Raw genomic sequence first — 17,262 nt, forward strand, 5'->3', positions numbered from 1 at the left:
GGAGACCCTGCTAAGGAGGGCACATCTAGACATCTTCAGGGAGAGTCTGTGGGCAGCCAGAGCAGGGCAGGAATCCTGGGACAACACCTTCCCTGGGATGCTGTCAAAATTAACAATCACAGGGTAACTCCCTAGGCACATTCTCTGCTCAAAGTCAGTTACAAAAATAACCATGGTAACAATTATAGTAACAATTCTTACCTGCTCATATACAAACTTACCTTCAAATTACTTCACAATGCTTTAGAAGGCACATCCTTCTAGACATTAAACCTTTTAAGCTTGATCCATTCAGCCACCTGATACCTCAACACAATTCACATTTGCTTCCTGAGGCAGTAAAGATTTCACTGTAGTTTCACAGCATTTCATGTCACACAGATGTAAAGACCTGTCCTTTATAATGCCAGAAGGAGGAAATCAAACTAAGGAATCTTACAAACGTTTTGGCTGGAATGAAATCTAAGCTCCTGGCAGATGACTGAGTTTCCCAAAAGCAAGGTATGTGGGAAATGTCCAGATTTCAGCTGTTCAAGATATCAGTCTCAATATCAAACAAAAAGGTGCACTTGCAGGTTAAGTGTCAATGGAGGTATTAGTACTCACCTTAGGACATTTTTTTAAATGGCTATTAGGCACAAGAGAAAAACAGGTTAATGAGTACTTTATGAACAGTTAAAGATCATTGAATTATATATGGTCTCATTAGGATGGCAACGTGCAGGACTGCTTTCTCATTTATTAACAATTACTGAAGTCACTGTTGGAGCACAGGGTTGTTTGCTGTCTGTCAGAGTCAGCACTAGCAAAGCTGAGATGCTTAGATTTCATTCACATATTCTTCAGCCTGCAGGAAAAAAACAAAACAAAACAAAAAACCAACCCCAACCAGCCTGAAAGGATCTGATTTCTGCAGACCAGATAGTCATCCAGGAATTTTCTTTTTAAACATTCCCTTCAGGCATACCTAGGGAATTAACAACTGAAATGGAAGAAATGGATGATGTCTATTTGAGCAGTACGAGGAACAAAGGCTGCTAAAAGGAGTATTAGAATTTACATCTCAAGGAAAGAAGTGAAGTTTTAGAAACATCAGGCACTGTCAGGAGAGGTTCAGATGTCATCTCCATCTTCAAAATATTGTACCTATCTCAAGAAAAAAAATCACAACTGTATAATGCTCCAGGTTTTCTCTGACAGGTACATCACCTGCCAAAGATGATGTATTTTTCATCAAGAGCTCCACACAAGACTTTTAATTAGCCATTCTGCAGCACAAAAAGCGAGCAACTCAGTGATCCCACACTCGCTAAACTGGCAATCTGCAAGGCAGGAAATCAAAGTCTGAGTTTCAATTTTGCACTGCACAGTTCTTTACAAGATTTGCCTTATTCATTTGGGGAGGTAACAAGGTGTGTAACAATGCTTGTCTAAGCCAACTTATTTCACTCACACCTAGCCATATACCGAAGCTGACAGTGTACTTTGTTGTTGAGACGCTTCTATGTAGATAATTAGGGCTGATCACAGAGTTAATATTCTAGAGTCAAAGACTGATGAGAAGACCAGCAGGAGTCATGAGAATCTCTGGCTTTTTTCACCCTTTACCTGCCATTTTAGAAACAGCAATTGATCTCATAAAGTGAGCGTTATTATGAAGAAAAAACCCTCAACATTCATCCAGACAAGTACTCGTGTTGTTCTGAGCAAACACAGGCCAAAAAGTTCTTTGGTACATGCCTATTAAGAACCTAACATTTTAGTGACTGTCCAAGGGTCAAAAGAATACCTTTCATTATCTTAACTGTCAATGATGAGGAGGATGCCACCCCATAACTCTCTACTATTGTGCTACAGCAATAACATCCTCCCACAGGCATGAGACTTTATGTCATACCAACCTCACTTAAACAGTGGGAGGCAAAAGACAGCAGAACTTACAGAAAACATGAAAACTTAAACTTAGAGAAAAAAGAAGAACTCAGACTGCAAGTGCATGGCAGGTTTGAGTAAAGCAATTTTAACAGCTTTGCTTGTTAAAGAAATAATGAGGAATAAAGATCTGTTTCAGTTCAAGCAGCTCCTGAGAAAAACATTGTTAAATGCCAGTTTCTGTAACCCATCACCCTCAGCCCTGTCACTGCTACTCTCTTTTACAGCTGTTTGATGTGATGTGGCTTTGAGCACGAATCTGTAATTTACATGTTCTCATTTCCAGCAAGATTCTTTACTGATCTGCCACCCACTCTTACAGATATTAAAAAATAGCTATACAAAACATTCCTATTAAAAAAAATCCAGCTCCTTAAAGATCAAATGTTTGAAAACATAGTATTTTATTTGAAGTAAAATACAAGATACATATGAACAGGGACAGATGAACAAGTAGAATGCACTATTAGGCAACTGACAAACAAATGCAAGGCAGAGAATTACAAGTAGAAGACTCAAGAGAAGTAAGCTGTTTTCTGGTGAGGTTACATTAAGAAAGGAGATGAAAACATCTAAACTAACTTTTCTCCCAAAAATGTTCCTCCACTAACTTACCTATGCGTATTTAGATTATCATCTCAATATTTAGAATACTGGCAAAATCAGAATCTGTCTTCTGATGTTCAAAATTGCTTTAAATCAATTACAGTGAAAAAGCACAACTTTATCTGAAAGAGTCCAGGACTCTGGCTATAAAGCATATTTATCTCATTATCTAATGAACGCCCTCTAGAAAAATGCTACTGACCACACTTGGCTGAACTGTGACATGTCCAGTGGGAAGTAACATCACAGAATCAGCGTTTCTTTTTGGTTCCTCCTACTCTTTCACTGATGGAATTTTTACATATAATGCTACTTCATGACTACATTAACTACACAAAAGTAACAACTGGAGTTTCCACCTTGAAGACATCAAAAACTCTAATGCATATATTTTTGGTCTTTTTCCTCCCTTTTTTAACAAAAATAAACTCCTTTTTTTTTTTTTTTGTAGGGAATGTTCTCAGTTCTTCAACAAGGTCCTGTTTGCTATTTCTCAAGGAATGTCAATGCTTAACCATTAAAAACATGACTGCAGAAACTAATACCTATAAATTGTAGGTTTACAAGGAAGTAAGATAAGAATTTCAGTGTGAAATTAATATTAATAAAGAATTATTTTAAACATTAGAAGCAAAGAATACACCATTCAAAACAAAAATTATTGAAAAATAATACCAGCCTACATTTTCTTTCATGACAACTTCTGATAGATCAGATGCTTTTTGGTATTTCAGTCTTCTGACTCATATCTGAGGATTAAAAAAGAATAAATAGAAAAATAATTAAAACAGACTAGAAATTCCCCAAAGACATTTTGTCTCTAAAGAAACCAAAGCAATATATTACACCCAAGAGTGACATATTTCTGTCATGGTTTACTGTATGACTTAAGCCACAGACAAATGCATTTACTTTTTAGACTATTTTGTCCTTTTAAAACTGGCCAGTTTACCAAATAGAATGAAGGAATGACTTACCCACAAACCCAAACAATTGCCAAAGCACCTGGAGCATCTCCCATCTGTATCTCTGTGTGTAGCACCTGAGGACTAATCTACCATGAATATCCTGTATGCTGTCCACACTAAATTCTCTCATTACTTGCTACATGGCAGCTGCTGTTGCACACACCAGCCCTAACCACACCAAACATCCATTCAAAGGACTGATTTGTCAAAAATCAGAGCATAGCCTGCTAGAATTTCTTTTTAAGGGAAAATATATAGACTGTTTTAGAGACAAAATGGGAGCAGAGCATGGATTCAGAACAAGGATCTTGTTGAGACAGACAGGGCAGCACCACTTACTTGGAAAGTTTTCTACGCAGATCCTTTATCTGCTCATTCTTCTTGGTGAGAATCTCTTTCATGTTGCGATAGGCAGCTGTTTGCTGAAATTTCTTCTCCAGCTCCTACACAATAACATCAATATTATTTTTTACATATTATGAAGACTAGACAAAAGTATTTTTTTAAAAAACAACTTGCTTTTCCTCCTCAAGTTTGACAATACTAGTTTTCTGTAACTTACTCAAATTTAGATAAAGTCAGCTGGTAGATTCAAATGAGATTGCTGGGGCAGCCATAGATACCTCAACTTCATTTTCTAACAAAATCAAGCTAAAAGTCTTCAGAAGACTGGGAATATGTTTTTCATGCAAAATTTCTATTGAGACAAATAGTCATTTTTTAAATATTTATCTATTATAACTATGCAGTTCGTTGTGGGTTTGCTATTTTATGTTTCATGTGCTCTGCCACTGAAATAACAAAAATACAAGGGCAAAAGTGTGGCCTGGTAAACTCTGTATCTTGTAGCTTATGCTTGTTAAATCACTAATCACTTAAAATGTGAGTAAGGAATGCATCTTCACATTACAGTAAAATGCTAACCTTTTCAGCTGTGGATAGCTGATCCTGAACCTTCAGTAAGTCATGTTTTGTTGTCACCAAGTCTTCTTCCAAGAATTTTTGGTTTGCAGTAGTATCATTCAAAGTCTTCTCAAACTGGGATTTCAAAGCTGCCACTTTATTCTCCAGTTCAGTGATATCCTGGTTTGCGTTATACTTCAACAGAAGAAATATTTAAAATATGTCAAATTCAAGAGAAGAAATAATTAAAATTTTAAGTGCAAAATTCCACACAAAGTAGGTACACCTTCACTTTTAATAGTGATGTACAAGTTACTCCTGCAAAGTGCTTCAACTAAAAAGGAGCTAGAGCAGGGACTGATTTATAACTTAAAATCTTGTTAATAAATGCTTTTTACAGATAGCTGGAATGTCTTCTCAGCCAAGATGAGATTTTAAGTTCCTGTATTTCGCTTCTTTAGGAATTAGTTAGAGCCAGAGGATGAATAATATTACAAGAAATTATTTACCATATAGAAACAGTAAATTAACATTTAAGATCTGAATGTCTACACTACAACGTGTTTTTGAAACATTTCCAAAGCTGTTAGTGTGGGACAGGTAGGAAAGGCTGAAAGTGTTAAGGTTCACACTTTCAGCCAGGTACCAACATTGCACCGTTCTCAGGTGTCTTACACAAAGAGGCTCCAAGTTGCAAAGCAACTTTCCTGCTTCCTTATGAGAAGAATCAACTGAAACTTTTTTGAACATCAGTTCTGAGTCATAAAACATAATAATAGTGTAACTGTTCTATAGATTTTCATTTAAAGAAAAGCAAAAAACCAAACACAAAACATTCCCAGGTTTTAAAGCTCAATTTCAAACTCAAAAGTGTCATGACTCAGGATGAGGCTGAACTAGAAGCACCTTAAAACAATAAAATCTAAAACCTAAGAAAGCCTTGGTCCTTTTTCTATCTGGAACATAAGACTTGAGAACAGGATAGTAATACCTGTACAGATGAAAAGCTTATTTTGAATTCTGAGACACAGTCCAAGGCTGCAGTGTTGAAAAGCACTACATCCATTTTGTGCATTTTAATTTTTATTTTCTAACCATTACATATGCCAATTATGCAAAAATTCTAAATCTTCAAATTAAACTGAACCAACAGAGCAGTTACCCCCAGTTACTGCTGGGAGTTACTCCCAGTTACTGTAACTCACACTTTCTATGTGAAGCCATCTATTAACTATCAATTAAAAAAAAAAAATCCATCTGATGAGTTGATCCTTAAGAACCAGCTGTGGTTTGGCAGTCATTTGTTTGCTCAAAGAGTTTGAAATGTACTGCTTTATGAACAACTGAGAGAAAGTGACAGAATACAGAGGGCAAATTAGGACATAAAAGCTGAAGATACTCAGCAGCCCTGACACTGAGGCCAATTCATATTTAACCAGAAAAGCAGGATGAGATTTGGTTCCAATCTTTCAACACTACAAACAGTATTATCCAGGATTTAATACACCCCTTTATATTTTAAACCTTTAATAATTTAAAGTTTAACAAAACAGAGAAAGAAAATCTTTGTCATGACTGATTAATCAAGTTCCCTATTAAAAATATTATTGAATACAATTTTGAAAGTTACTAAGTAAACTTTTAACATATTAAGGAAACCAAGTACATACCATAAACCAGGTAGAAAGCAAAATAAAAAGAAATCAGGATTAAAATATGAAAATTAAAATGCTTTATTATCTTGAATCTTATTTCCTAATCTGTAACTATTGCAGGAATTTTAAAGTCAATTACTTAAAATAATGGGATTAAATTGTTCTAATTTTGTTGAAAGCCTGAACTGAGATGTTTTAAATTTAAGACACAATTACATATGAAAACTTTGGAAAATTCTAATTATTGACAAATAAAGGCAGAAACTTGGAAAAATACTCAGGTGACCTGAAGAGATTTATTTGTGTCAACATGACTTGAGGCTTCTTACATTTTTTTGCCATTAGCAACTCACCATGCTGGAGTCCTCATTTACAAAACAGATTAGGAACCTCAAGTAATAAAATAAACAATGAAACAGTTTTAACAGTATGCTGATATAGGGAGAACTACCAAAACATCAAACAAGCAGCAAGTCTGGCTTGTTCCTGTCAACATCAAGTGACAAATGTGTGAAAGAATGAGTGTTTTATTGTTGCTCTAAAAACCAGGTTAGGTATCTGTGGAAGGGGTTAACAGCAGGCTTGTTAGCTAAAAGGACTGAGAAGAAGCTGAGAAGCAAGAAGGAGGTGATAAGGAGTTTTCTCCAAGGCTGTAACTAAGGAGACTAAGAGAAGTGAGGAATTGAAAAAAGATAAGAAGAGAAATTTGTAGCTGGAAAAAGCATTTTTAGAAAGTTAACTGAGGTCACTGTAACTTTTTACTAATAGTGTTGTGTTGATTTATTATAGCTGATAGTTAGGATAGAAGAAGTATAAACAATTAGAAAGTACATAAAAGGTCAGGCACGTTCAATAATAAAGAGTTCCATCTGAGACTGCTTGTGGTCCCTGCTTTGTATCATGACCACCTTGAGAATGACAGGTATCACTATTAAACATGAAGAAACAGACAGACATGGATTTGTGTCTGTTAATACAAATATCAGCCCTGGGAATATGAATTCTGATAGTTCCTGAACCCATGTCATAACATCAACTAATGTTATGGATTACCTGCTGACTGACAGACTAGCAGGAACAGACAACCTCAGCAGGAACAACACTAACTCAAACTCTTCTATTTGCCAGAATAGGAACATACCATACAAACCAATATTTTGAATGTGCTGGCAACAGTTGTGCTAAATGGGAGCAGAGGGATATAATTATATTTACCTTCTGATCTCCTTGTATCATCTGTAAATCCCTCAGTGACTTCTCCAGCTTGGCCTTCTCGTCTAGAGCAGCAGTAGCCTGCAATACATTGAAAATTTAAAACCTCAGAAATGTATTTTAACTGAAAACATAATAAGCATGGGATTCTTATTTAGATATTTTAAAATATGTAACCAACATTAAGCATCCAAGATTACAGGCAATTTACCTGTGTTTCTATGGTCTTGAGTCTGGTCTTCAATTTTTCATTTTCTTCTTGGAGATGAGCAACTGTCTTTGGGTTAAAGAACAAGAAATGTTTGTGAACACCCTGGCACCATTTCAGATTTTGCAAATATTTCAGGGAAGGAAATACACTTCATAACTTAAGAAAACAAAAGTGATCCTAAATGGTTATAAAAATGGCCTCCACAAGAAATCAGTAATTCATTAATTTATTGTGGTTTTTTGCCTCAGTGAGAAAGCAATTTAAGTCTCCAATTCTACTGTAACATATAGGGCTGTTCACTTAAACATATGCTTTACTGCATTGAGATTATTGAGATCAGTATCTTGTTTGTAACAAGATTCATTATTAAAAATTGCATGTTTAGGGATGCAAATCACATTGTTGCTTATAATTCATATTTTCAATCAACAGGTAAGGAAGAATTTATCTGCAGTTCCTTTTCAAAAGAGACAAATACCAGGTTACTGCATCTCCTGTTCTGTGTCACAGGAAATACCCATGTTTCATCAGAATAAATTCATCACATGAGCTTTGAATGATTTTGGGGAAAAAAAGACAACAGATGTACATATTCAAGAAAAACTGTTGTGATTTTGAAATTATTTTTGGAAGAGAACTACATTAACCTATAAGCAAAACAAGCCTGAATTCTTTGAATGCTTTAATTATTGCAGCAAATAGCAACAATTTGAGACAGACGTACTCCACACATCATTTGGGAATACAGAACAGAAGACAGAAAATAAAACTCCTTGATAATTATCTTGATTACCAAAAACTTAAAAGGGTACTGTAAAAAGTGTGACATTTTAGAAAAGTGTAGGTGAATAAAATGAGTACAATACCTAATAAAAATTATTGATAGGATTAAGTACTAGAAAGTGTTTCATAATTCTGAAAATGTTTAGCAAGTGAGAAATCAAATGTTTTCAAAACCAGTAAATTCCAAATTCTTTAAGTGCCTGTTTCTTCAGGAGGGATTTAACCAACTTACAAAACAAAAAAGAATGGATGTAATACAATTGACTTTAGGTGATACAAAAAATGTTCAATAACCTGGTAATTTCAGCCAGCTGTATATTTTAATTTACTTCTTTGTTGAAGCACCAGCTAGCTGTATGGAACTAATTTACTATTTTACTCCATTAAAAGGAAAAATTAATTACTACAAAGACCAAAATGTTTTTGTAAAAGAAGGGTTGATACTGCGATACACGTTAGAGATCAGAAGTGTACAATAAATTTCTGATGCTCACAATGTTTATTAATTTACCAGTATTTTATTTTACATTCTGGGATACATTACTGTGATGTCTGTATAGTGACAGACACATTATACAAATATTACTGTACAGTTATTCAGTTCATTTGCATAAGCAGAATGGTCATTGACCACAACTCCCTGAATAGCCAAGTTCTTACCTTGTTTAGCAGCTCTGAGCCACCTTCATTTAATGGAGCAAGTTTTGGTTTAATGGGATCTGCAGTGGACTAAAGAAATAACAAAGGTGAAAAAATTAAATTATACATATTTCTAGGGGGAAGAAAAGTACTCTTATAGCCTGCAAAATAACTACTGATAGTCAATTCAGCTTTCTTTTGCAAAGCAAATGAACAACCTTTTATTTCAAATTCGTTTTTTACTGCTTCCTTGGCTCCTAAGTTATGGACTTCACTTTGAGCTTAAGTTAAACAAAGATACTACACAGAGACATAAAAGTATTGCAAATGTGGTTTGACAGAAGACTGACAATCCTGCAGCAACCAAAAGAAAAAAGGAGCAAGGAGAACATAATATTTGAGTGATTGTAAGAGTTAAAAGTATTTACAAAGCTCCTAATATTTTTTTCATTTAAGTTATTGAAAATAACATGAATTTTATATATATAAATACAATATAATATACATAAATACACCTTTAATAAGGTTTGCAGCCATATTCATGCAAGACAAACTAGAGTGATATCTGTACTGTGCAATCTTCTCAGCTCTTGGGTCCCTTTTGGCACAAGTGAATGTCCCAGTCTCAACCCAAGTGCCAAGGGAAGGAAACCCAGGAGCAGATGCTTCAACACATCCTGATCTGGCTGACCTTGGGATGAGGTGTGTGAGGCACACCCCAGAAGGGCAGAACAGGCACTCTGGAAACAGCCAAAGCACTTCAGAGGGAGCCTTGGTGCCAAAATGCAAAATGTGAAATTTTGGAGAGTTTCAAAGACTGTTTTGAAAGAAAAATGGTGGAGTTTTGGTTCTGGTTTTCTCCTAGGCACAGAGAGTCAATACTAAGCATTTTAAACATCTGTCATGACTCCACATGACATTTGATTATGATTTGATTAAAATAAAATTCTACCTTTTTGTTTGAAGAGGTATATTCTGACTTTTCAAACTCAGCAACCTGGTCCAATAATTCTCTTGGGAAAAAAAAAATAAAGAGGCATTTATTTACCAAAGGAAAAATATAAGAAGGCATTTCTTTACTAAGAGCTACACTAAGAAACCCATTTTACCAGGCTGCTGCTATGCTTTTTCTTGCATGTAAAATTCTTGTCAGAAGTACAGGATGAAGCCCTACACAAATACCATAAATGCAACAGATCATGTCATGCAACAGCATGATACATGCATTATAATAGATTTAGCATTCTTAATTAAAATATAATCTAACCAGACAACAAAAGTTTTGAGTCCAGTCACCCGCTCTTAAATGATTAATTCAAGTAAGAATATTACCAATCAAACATCTTGCTCGCAATTTTGAAATTATTTTGTATCTTGCTATTTTATAGATGGAAACATTGAAGTTAACCTATCACTGCTACAATAGTAAAAGAATAGGTTTCTATGGTTAGGAAAAGAATGCAAATAGTCAACACTTTGACGTTTTCTTATTGTTGCAAGAATAGTCCAAGAGCTGTTACCGATTCTCCAAGTCAGAGACGTCTGTCTGTAACTTCAGGTACCATTTCTCAGCCTGTGAGAAGAGCTGCCTCAGAAGTAAAACGTTGGTGTAAGTTGTGTTGATGAGCTCTGACTCCACTTCGCTGTGTACGACACTCTGCAGCCCATCCAGCATGTCTATCACCTCATCAACTGTGAAGGTCTCTTCAACCAGTCTAAACAGAGACGTCAAGAAGAGTCAGGTGTGATAAAGGTAACAATTCTGCCTTGTTATGAGATCTCACTACACTGGTACCACTCATATAATGCAATGTTTCCTAAGAACATCCACTGTCAGTCATTATTAGATGACCACAGCATTACTAATTTGTTATTTTATTTGAATTTTCTCTCTAAATCAGTAAAATCACAAATATTAATTCAGCTACAGCCTTGCACTGAATTTACATATCAGAAGCAAGATATGAAGCAATGTCATGATGTCAATATCTCTGTTAATTCCTAAGAATTTGACGAGCTTGGGTTTAAGCGCATTTGGCTTGTAACTTCTGGAAAATACAAGAATATAAAAACCTAAATAGAGAAAAGTCACCCCATAAAGTATTCAGACCTGCCACTGCTGGGATATTTTGTTTTATTCTTGCTCAGCACCACCCCACACAGCACCTGCTGTCCTTGAGGTCCTGGAAACAAGAATCCACTGTTTTGAGACACAAGCCACGCTTGAAGCGAGCAAAGCGCATGTAGCTGACCACTTCGTTCTGGTGGTGCTCATTAACGCCCAGCTCTGCCTGCAGGGGAGGATACAAGCACAAACATAAGGAAAAATGAGCAGAACCACTGTGAACACTCGCCTTCTGACTAGTTCCTGTGACTGCTTTCACAGGGTTAGCATGCAAACCAGCATGGTGAAAAACAACCACATTTTAGTATATTGAGTCCCTATGCACCTCTCATAAGTGGGTGAGAAAGTTCCAGCACTTGGAAGCAAGGGCTCAAGTAACCTCCAAAAAGTCATACAAAATCAGAGAGACAGAGGCAGAGAACCAGAACCAGAAGGACTGTACAGGAAATGAAGCTCTTGGATAAGTATGTCTTGGTACTACATTACACATGCATAATGTAGCTGTATGATATATCTTCCATAGATGTACTAACAAAAGCCCAGAGGAAAGTATGTTATGCTTGTTACTTTTTATGTAAACTCTTGAGACTTCTCTCAGAATCATAGAATGCTTGTGTTGGAAGGGTTCTTAAAGACTGTCTAGTTCCCACTCCCTGCCACAGGCAGGGATACCTCCCACTAGACCAGGTTACTCAGAGCTGCATCCAACCTGGCTTTGAACACTGCCAGGGATGGGGCATCCATAATTTCTCTGGGCAACCTGTTTCAGTGCCTCACTACCCCCACAATAAAGATTTTTTTTGGTATATCTAATCTAAACCTACTCTCTTTCAATTAGTGCCCATTACTCCCTGTCCTATCACTGCAGTTCCTGATGAAGAATCCCTCTCTGGCTTCCCTGTGGCCCCCCTCCAGTTACTGGAAGGCTGCTATGAGGTCGCTCCACAACCTTCTCTTCTCCAGGCTAAACATCTGGAACATGTCTATTTTTCACAGGGGAAGTGCTCCACTGCTCTTGTCAGCCTCATGTTCTTCCTCTGGACTTGCCCCAACACCTCCATGTCCTTCATAAGCTGGAAACACCAGAACTGTATGCAGCACTCCAGACGGGGTCTCATGAGAGCAGAGGGGGGAATCACTTCCCTCAACCTGCTGCCCATGCTGGTTTTGATGAAGATCTTAAGTGATAATCTGATTTTGTTTCTCAACAGCCCTAAACCAGGACACCCAGAAACAAATATTGCCAGGGCAAATAAAGAAGGAAGTAATTTTAGAGCTGGCTAAGTAGCCCTTTTATGTGTGCCTCTATTCCAAAGGATTACTGGCATGGGCAACCACACCAGAACTACACAGCTCATGCAGGTAGCATGAGTGCCAAGGAGGCACAACAGGGCACGATTGGGAGTTTGTCACCACAGTCCCTGGAGAGCTGATGCAAAGGCAGGTCCATTTCATTTACTCCAATGTACTTTGTTAGCTTGGCTGATGATGGGGAGAGACACCAATGTACTAACTCAGACAAAACAGTTCATCTGATCACGTCATCCTTAGGGAAGCTCCAGTGACAATGCTATCCTGGGATACCTGGATGAACAATCAATACTTGTCGGGGTCTCTAGCTGGTCAGAGTGACCTTGAAAGAAGCTAGAAAGTCTCTTTTCCCAGCCCAGCACTTGAAGAAGGAGTCAGAGCTCTTCATTTCTCGGTCTCAAGGTTGTTTATTGCATCTTATCTATAAAATTCTTTCTCCTGTCCTGCCGAGGTCTGCTCAGCAAGACAGAGGCACTCTGCCTGCCCCCGGGGCAATGTTATGTCTTTATACTAAGAACTACATATACAATGTTTACAGTTACTTTCTAATACTAATCACCTATGTTAGACAGTGAGCTTCTACTCCAAACTAATCTAAAAGTGCCAACATCACAGCAGAAGATGGAGGCCAAGAAGAAGAAGAAAGGCTGGACATGCCTAGATGTCTCCATCTTGCCCCTCTGAATTCAAAAAACCTCAAAATCTACTTTTTCACCCTGTGATAAATTCACTATCATTCTACTTAATTTGTCGTGGCTTGAAGATCTTCATCTAAGGTTGGTAACTTGCTCCGTGGGTCATAATCAAAACCACAGGCATCCTGGGCTCTGTGCCAGGGTCTCTGAGACCCCAGGCAGGGGTCTTGGCTGCTCAGGACAGCCAGAGGGATGTCCTGGGTTCTGACAAACAATCCGGAAACTCAGTGCAGCCGAGGAAGCCGCAGCAGCACTAGATAAAACCATCTTACAGTGTGGCTGCGAGACGGATGTTGCCCACAAAGTCCCACATATTGCAGATGAGAGATCATACAGAAAACTAAATTAATGTCGTCTTTGCTGTTGTTGGAGGGTTTAGTTGAAAGCTTCTATTCATTACAGACAGAAACGAAACTATACTAGTAAATAAACACATAAGCACAGGCCACTCGTGATCAGCCACGCTGATACGCAGATAAGCCACCTGGCCACCGGATCCCGCACAAACCCCAAGCCCCGGGAGTCTCCGCACGGATGGCAGGGATGCCCGGGAGGGCAGGTGGCGGTCGCAGCTGCCCCGAGGGCTCCCGCATGACGACAGGCCGCACCCCTGCCCCTGCTGCGGGCCGGCCGCCCGGGGCGGAGCGCCTCGGTGCCGGGACACCGGGATGAAGCGGGAATGAAGCGGGAATGCCGGGCGGGCCCCTCCCGCTACTCACCATGGCGGCCGCTCCGCCGGCGCTCGGACGGCTGCGGGCCCAGCGTTGCCATGGAGACCGAAGCCTCGCGAGCGCCCGCGGCGAGCTCCGATTGGCGGCGGCACGCCCACGTGACCCGCGTGCCGCCGTGCCAGCTAAAGCAGATGTTTTATTTTATTTTATTTTATTTTATTTTATTTTATTTTATTTTATTTTATTTTATTTTATTTTATTTTATTTTATTTTATTTTATTTTATTTTATTTTATTTTATTTTATTTTATTTTATTTTTTAACTTTACCTTTGTGTTTCCTGCGTGCTCAGGTGCAGTTTGGAAAACTGTACTGTGTAGCAGTGAGAAATCTGGAAAACTGTACTGTGTAGCAGTGAGCTGCTGAAGCGGTAGGGGCCCTTAGGCGCGATGGGAAATATCCCCCGTTTATTTACACCACCTAAGATTTTTTTTTTTCCCCAAAGGCTTTTTCACTAAACACGCATTTTTGCAAAGCATTAGCATGTCAGCAGGACAGCTCAGAGCCATAGAGGTTTGGGTTGACAGGGACCTTAAAGATCATCTAGTTCACCAGGTGACTCAAAGCCTCATCCAGCTTTGAACACTCCCAGGATTGGGGCATCTGCAACTTCTCTGGGCAACCTGTTCCAGTGCCTCATCACCCGCACAGTGAAGAATATTTTCCTAATAACTAATCTGAACTTCCTCTCTTTCAGTTTGAACTCATTCTCCCTTGTTCTGTCACTACAAGAACTTGTAGGCTCCCTTCAAGTACTGGAAGGTCATAATTAAGGAACCCCAAAGCCTTCTCCAGGCTGAGTAACCCAAATTCTCTCAGCCTTTCCTCACAGGAGAGGTCCTCATCCCTCTTATCATCTTGGTGGTCCTCCTCTGAACTCACTCCAACAGGTCCATGTCCTTCCTGTGCTGGAGTACTGCAGGTGGGGTAACTGTCACCAGAGTCTTTCACCTGGATCACCCAAAAAGTTTATAAAATGCAGAAAAATTACCTGGCATCCATCAGCTGAATGCATGGAAAAAGTCTAACCCGTTGAGGTGGCCCAGCTGCATTGAATCCTGATTGCACCTCAGGAGAGGACAAAAGTAATGTTGACAGAGCTTGGGATTTTCCAGTGTAAGTAAAAGGAGCAACTAAACAGTGAATTAAGAATTAATGGATTTTGTCCATTAATTCTTCAAGGCCTGCAGAAGGAGACCAGATCTGTCACAGCAGAGATACAATATTAGTGAGCCACAGACAGAGGAAATGTTGATCATTGAATCTGTCCCATTACAAACAGGAAGAAGGGATGTAATGGCCTTCTCCCATGACACCAGTGGACTCTTCAAAAGCCAATATCACCTTCCATATCTGGACAAGTGGTGGAAGCAGAGCACTGGAATGACACAGCTAAATGATGAACAGACCAGGAAGCAGCAAGCTGGGAAAAGGCTGTTTGGAAAACACACAGGCAGGAGAGATGCTGTACTTGGGCAGCTGCTCCATCCAGGCACTTTCTGAAACAGAGTAGCCCCAAGGGAAAACTGCCCTTCTTCCATAGTTTGAAAGGGAAAAATGGGATCCGTTGCAATTTCCATTCCTCAACATTGTATTTGTCTTACTGACTGCAGCCTGCAGTGCATTTTCATCAACTAATGGCCCTAAAAGCAGCAGTGACCAATTTAGGATTAATGGGCCATTTTGAGTAGGCAGCTCTATTGGTGGCAAATCTAACCTAAATTTTATTTACTTCAGACACAATCAGGAACAAGTGACAAAATTCCATCAAAATAGCCTGTCATCGTGACTGAAAACAACATCCATGTGGCAATCAAGGGAGTGCAGAAAGACAGACCATATGCACAAAGGCTGTTCCTGAGCTTAAGCAGCTCTACAGTAGTTGAAACTGGCCTAAAAGACCGGGCAGGAGCTGTGCTATGCCTTGTGAGCTTGCACCTCTCTGTCCTCTGCTCCACCACACAGTACATGCTGGCAGCATCACTTCTTCAGCTTCCTCAGCAAGCTGTGCAGAAAAAGGTGTTACCAACACACATTGCCACCAGTGATGTTGACTGGCAACTTTTATGGGGATTTTATATAGCCTGTCTAAGAGACAGTGTTGGCATCTTGTTGGGCCAAAACATGTTCAGCCATGGGTTTCTCTCATTCCTTTTCGTCAGCAGTTCCTCTCTACAGAGCTTAGAATGACTGTGCTTGAATGGAATGACTGAATGTTCAAGGAGGCTTGAGCTGCAGTAACAGCCTCAGCTTCTGCTGATCTGGGTTCATCTGCCTTGATGATGCCATTGCTCTGTACTGCAAAGATCCCTGCACCTGGAAGTGTTTACCTTGGCTGCTTCTGCACACTCATTAGCAAAGAGACCCCAGTGAAATGAAGCACAAGAGAACAGAAGTGCGTGTTTTCAGGTACCAGTCACAGAGAGAGCAACCTCTGAATGGCCAAGGTGTGAGAGCAGCACAAAACACTGAACAGAGGAACCTCCCTTTCACTGACACCTTTGCCCCTACGCTTCTGCCAATGCAGGGAGCAAGGGCAAATGAGATGCTGGGAAAAGATGAAACTAATAACAGGTGCCAAAAAGCTGTCACACAGGATCAGACTAAAAAGCATTTTGTTTCCTTTTCTGGCTGTGGCAATAACCAGGAGTAAGAAAAGGAACAGAATAAGATACATGTGTATCCTGCACATTTTGAGCCTTCACTACCATTTACCCTCCCCACTGAATGGACCGGCAACTTTCTGAGCTGCCAGCCAAGCCCAAACTGCAGCGGTTGATCATCATTCTGGAATTTGTCTGCTTTCAATTTCTCTAACCCACCTTCAAAGATATTTGTTGTCTGTCTTGACAACCACTGTGGGAATGTACCATATGCTCATTATTTCTTTTTGTTTAAGCCTTCAATCCGTTCCTGTCAGTGTTGTCTGGCTTTAGCTGTCTCCTGTACTTAGTGCTATGTCAGTCTTCAAAAGGAGAAAAGGAGATAACACCGCCCATATCACACCTGCAGTGTGCATTAGGTTGTGATAAGAGGTTTTGTGCTTGCTGTTGCCAACCTCCAGAGCTTCCACAAAGGACACCAGGGCAGAAATGGGGTTTTGAGGAAAACAGCACAGAATTACAAAGAAAATTATCACCTTTCATGGCTAGTATTTGGAGGGGGAGCATTTGGATCAGGGGCCCCAAAGAGCAGTGTCTACTTCACAAATAACTAACAGCTGCACCTGGGGTCTCAAGCTTCCCTCTGCTCCCCTCACAACCCACTGGGACAGATCTCTGCTTTACTACTCACAACCAGTAGTTTCTAAGGAAACAATTCCGACCAGTTATCTTCTTCAAACATGTCTCATCTGACCTGAAGAAGCAGGAGTTAGAGGTCTGCAAGCCCTTCCAGCCAAAGTGAGCCGGGACCCTGGGGCAGTGAAAATGTCAACAGTGGCCAGGACAAGAGATTATCTTGTCCTGTGTGGGGAGAACAGTCAGGATTTGA

At 39.3% G+C, this 17,262-nt stretch overlaps 1 protein-coding gene across 2 annotated transcripts; it reads right to left on the minus strand.

Annotated features, from left to right (window-relative positions):
• Positions 1–2,317: 2,317 nt before the first annotated feature.
• On the minus strand, positions 2,318–13,825 carry LZTFL1 (leucine zipper transcription factor like 1). 2 transcript variants are annotated; one of them, XM_058024363.1, is made up of 10 exons: positions 13,760–13,825; positions 11,076–11,200; positions 10,430–10,624; positions 9,862–9,922; positions 8,931–8,999; positions 7,488–7,553; positions 7,280–7,357; positions 4,431–4,589; positions 3,846–3,949; positions 2,318–3,287 (listed from the first exon to the last, which is right to left on the minus strand). In XM_058024363.1, exons 1-10 carry the CDS (start codon positions 13,760–13,762, stop codon positions 3,269–3,271), a joined length of 879 nt encoding a protein of 292 aa, XP_057880346.1. In that variant the 5' UTR covers positions 13,763–13,825; the 3' UTR covers positions 2,318–3,268. The 2 variants fall into 2 exon arrangements, with proteins under 2 accessions (XP_057880346.1, XP_057880338.1); XM_058024355.1 differs by having other exon boundaries at positions 4,431–4,604.
• Positions 13,826–17,262: the final 3,437 nt, after the last annotated feature.

This window comes from Melospiza georgiana, chromosome 1 (genome assembly GCF_028018845.1).
Source record: "Melospiza georgiana isolate bMelGeo1 chromosome 1, bMelGeo1.pri, whole genome shotgun sequence".
NCBI classification, from domain to species: Eukaryota; Metazoa; Chordata; class Aves; order Passeriformes; family Passerellidae; genus Melospiza; species Melospiza georgiana.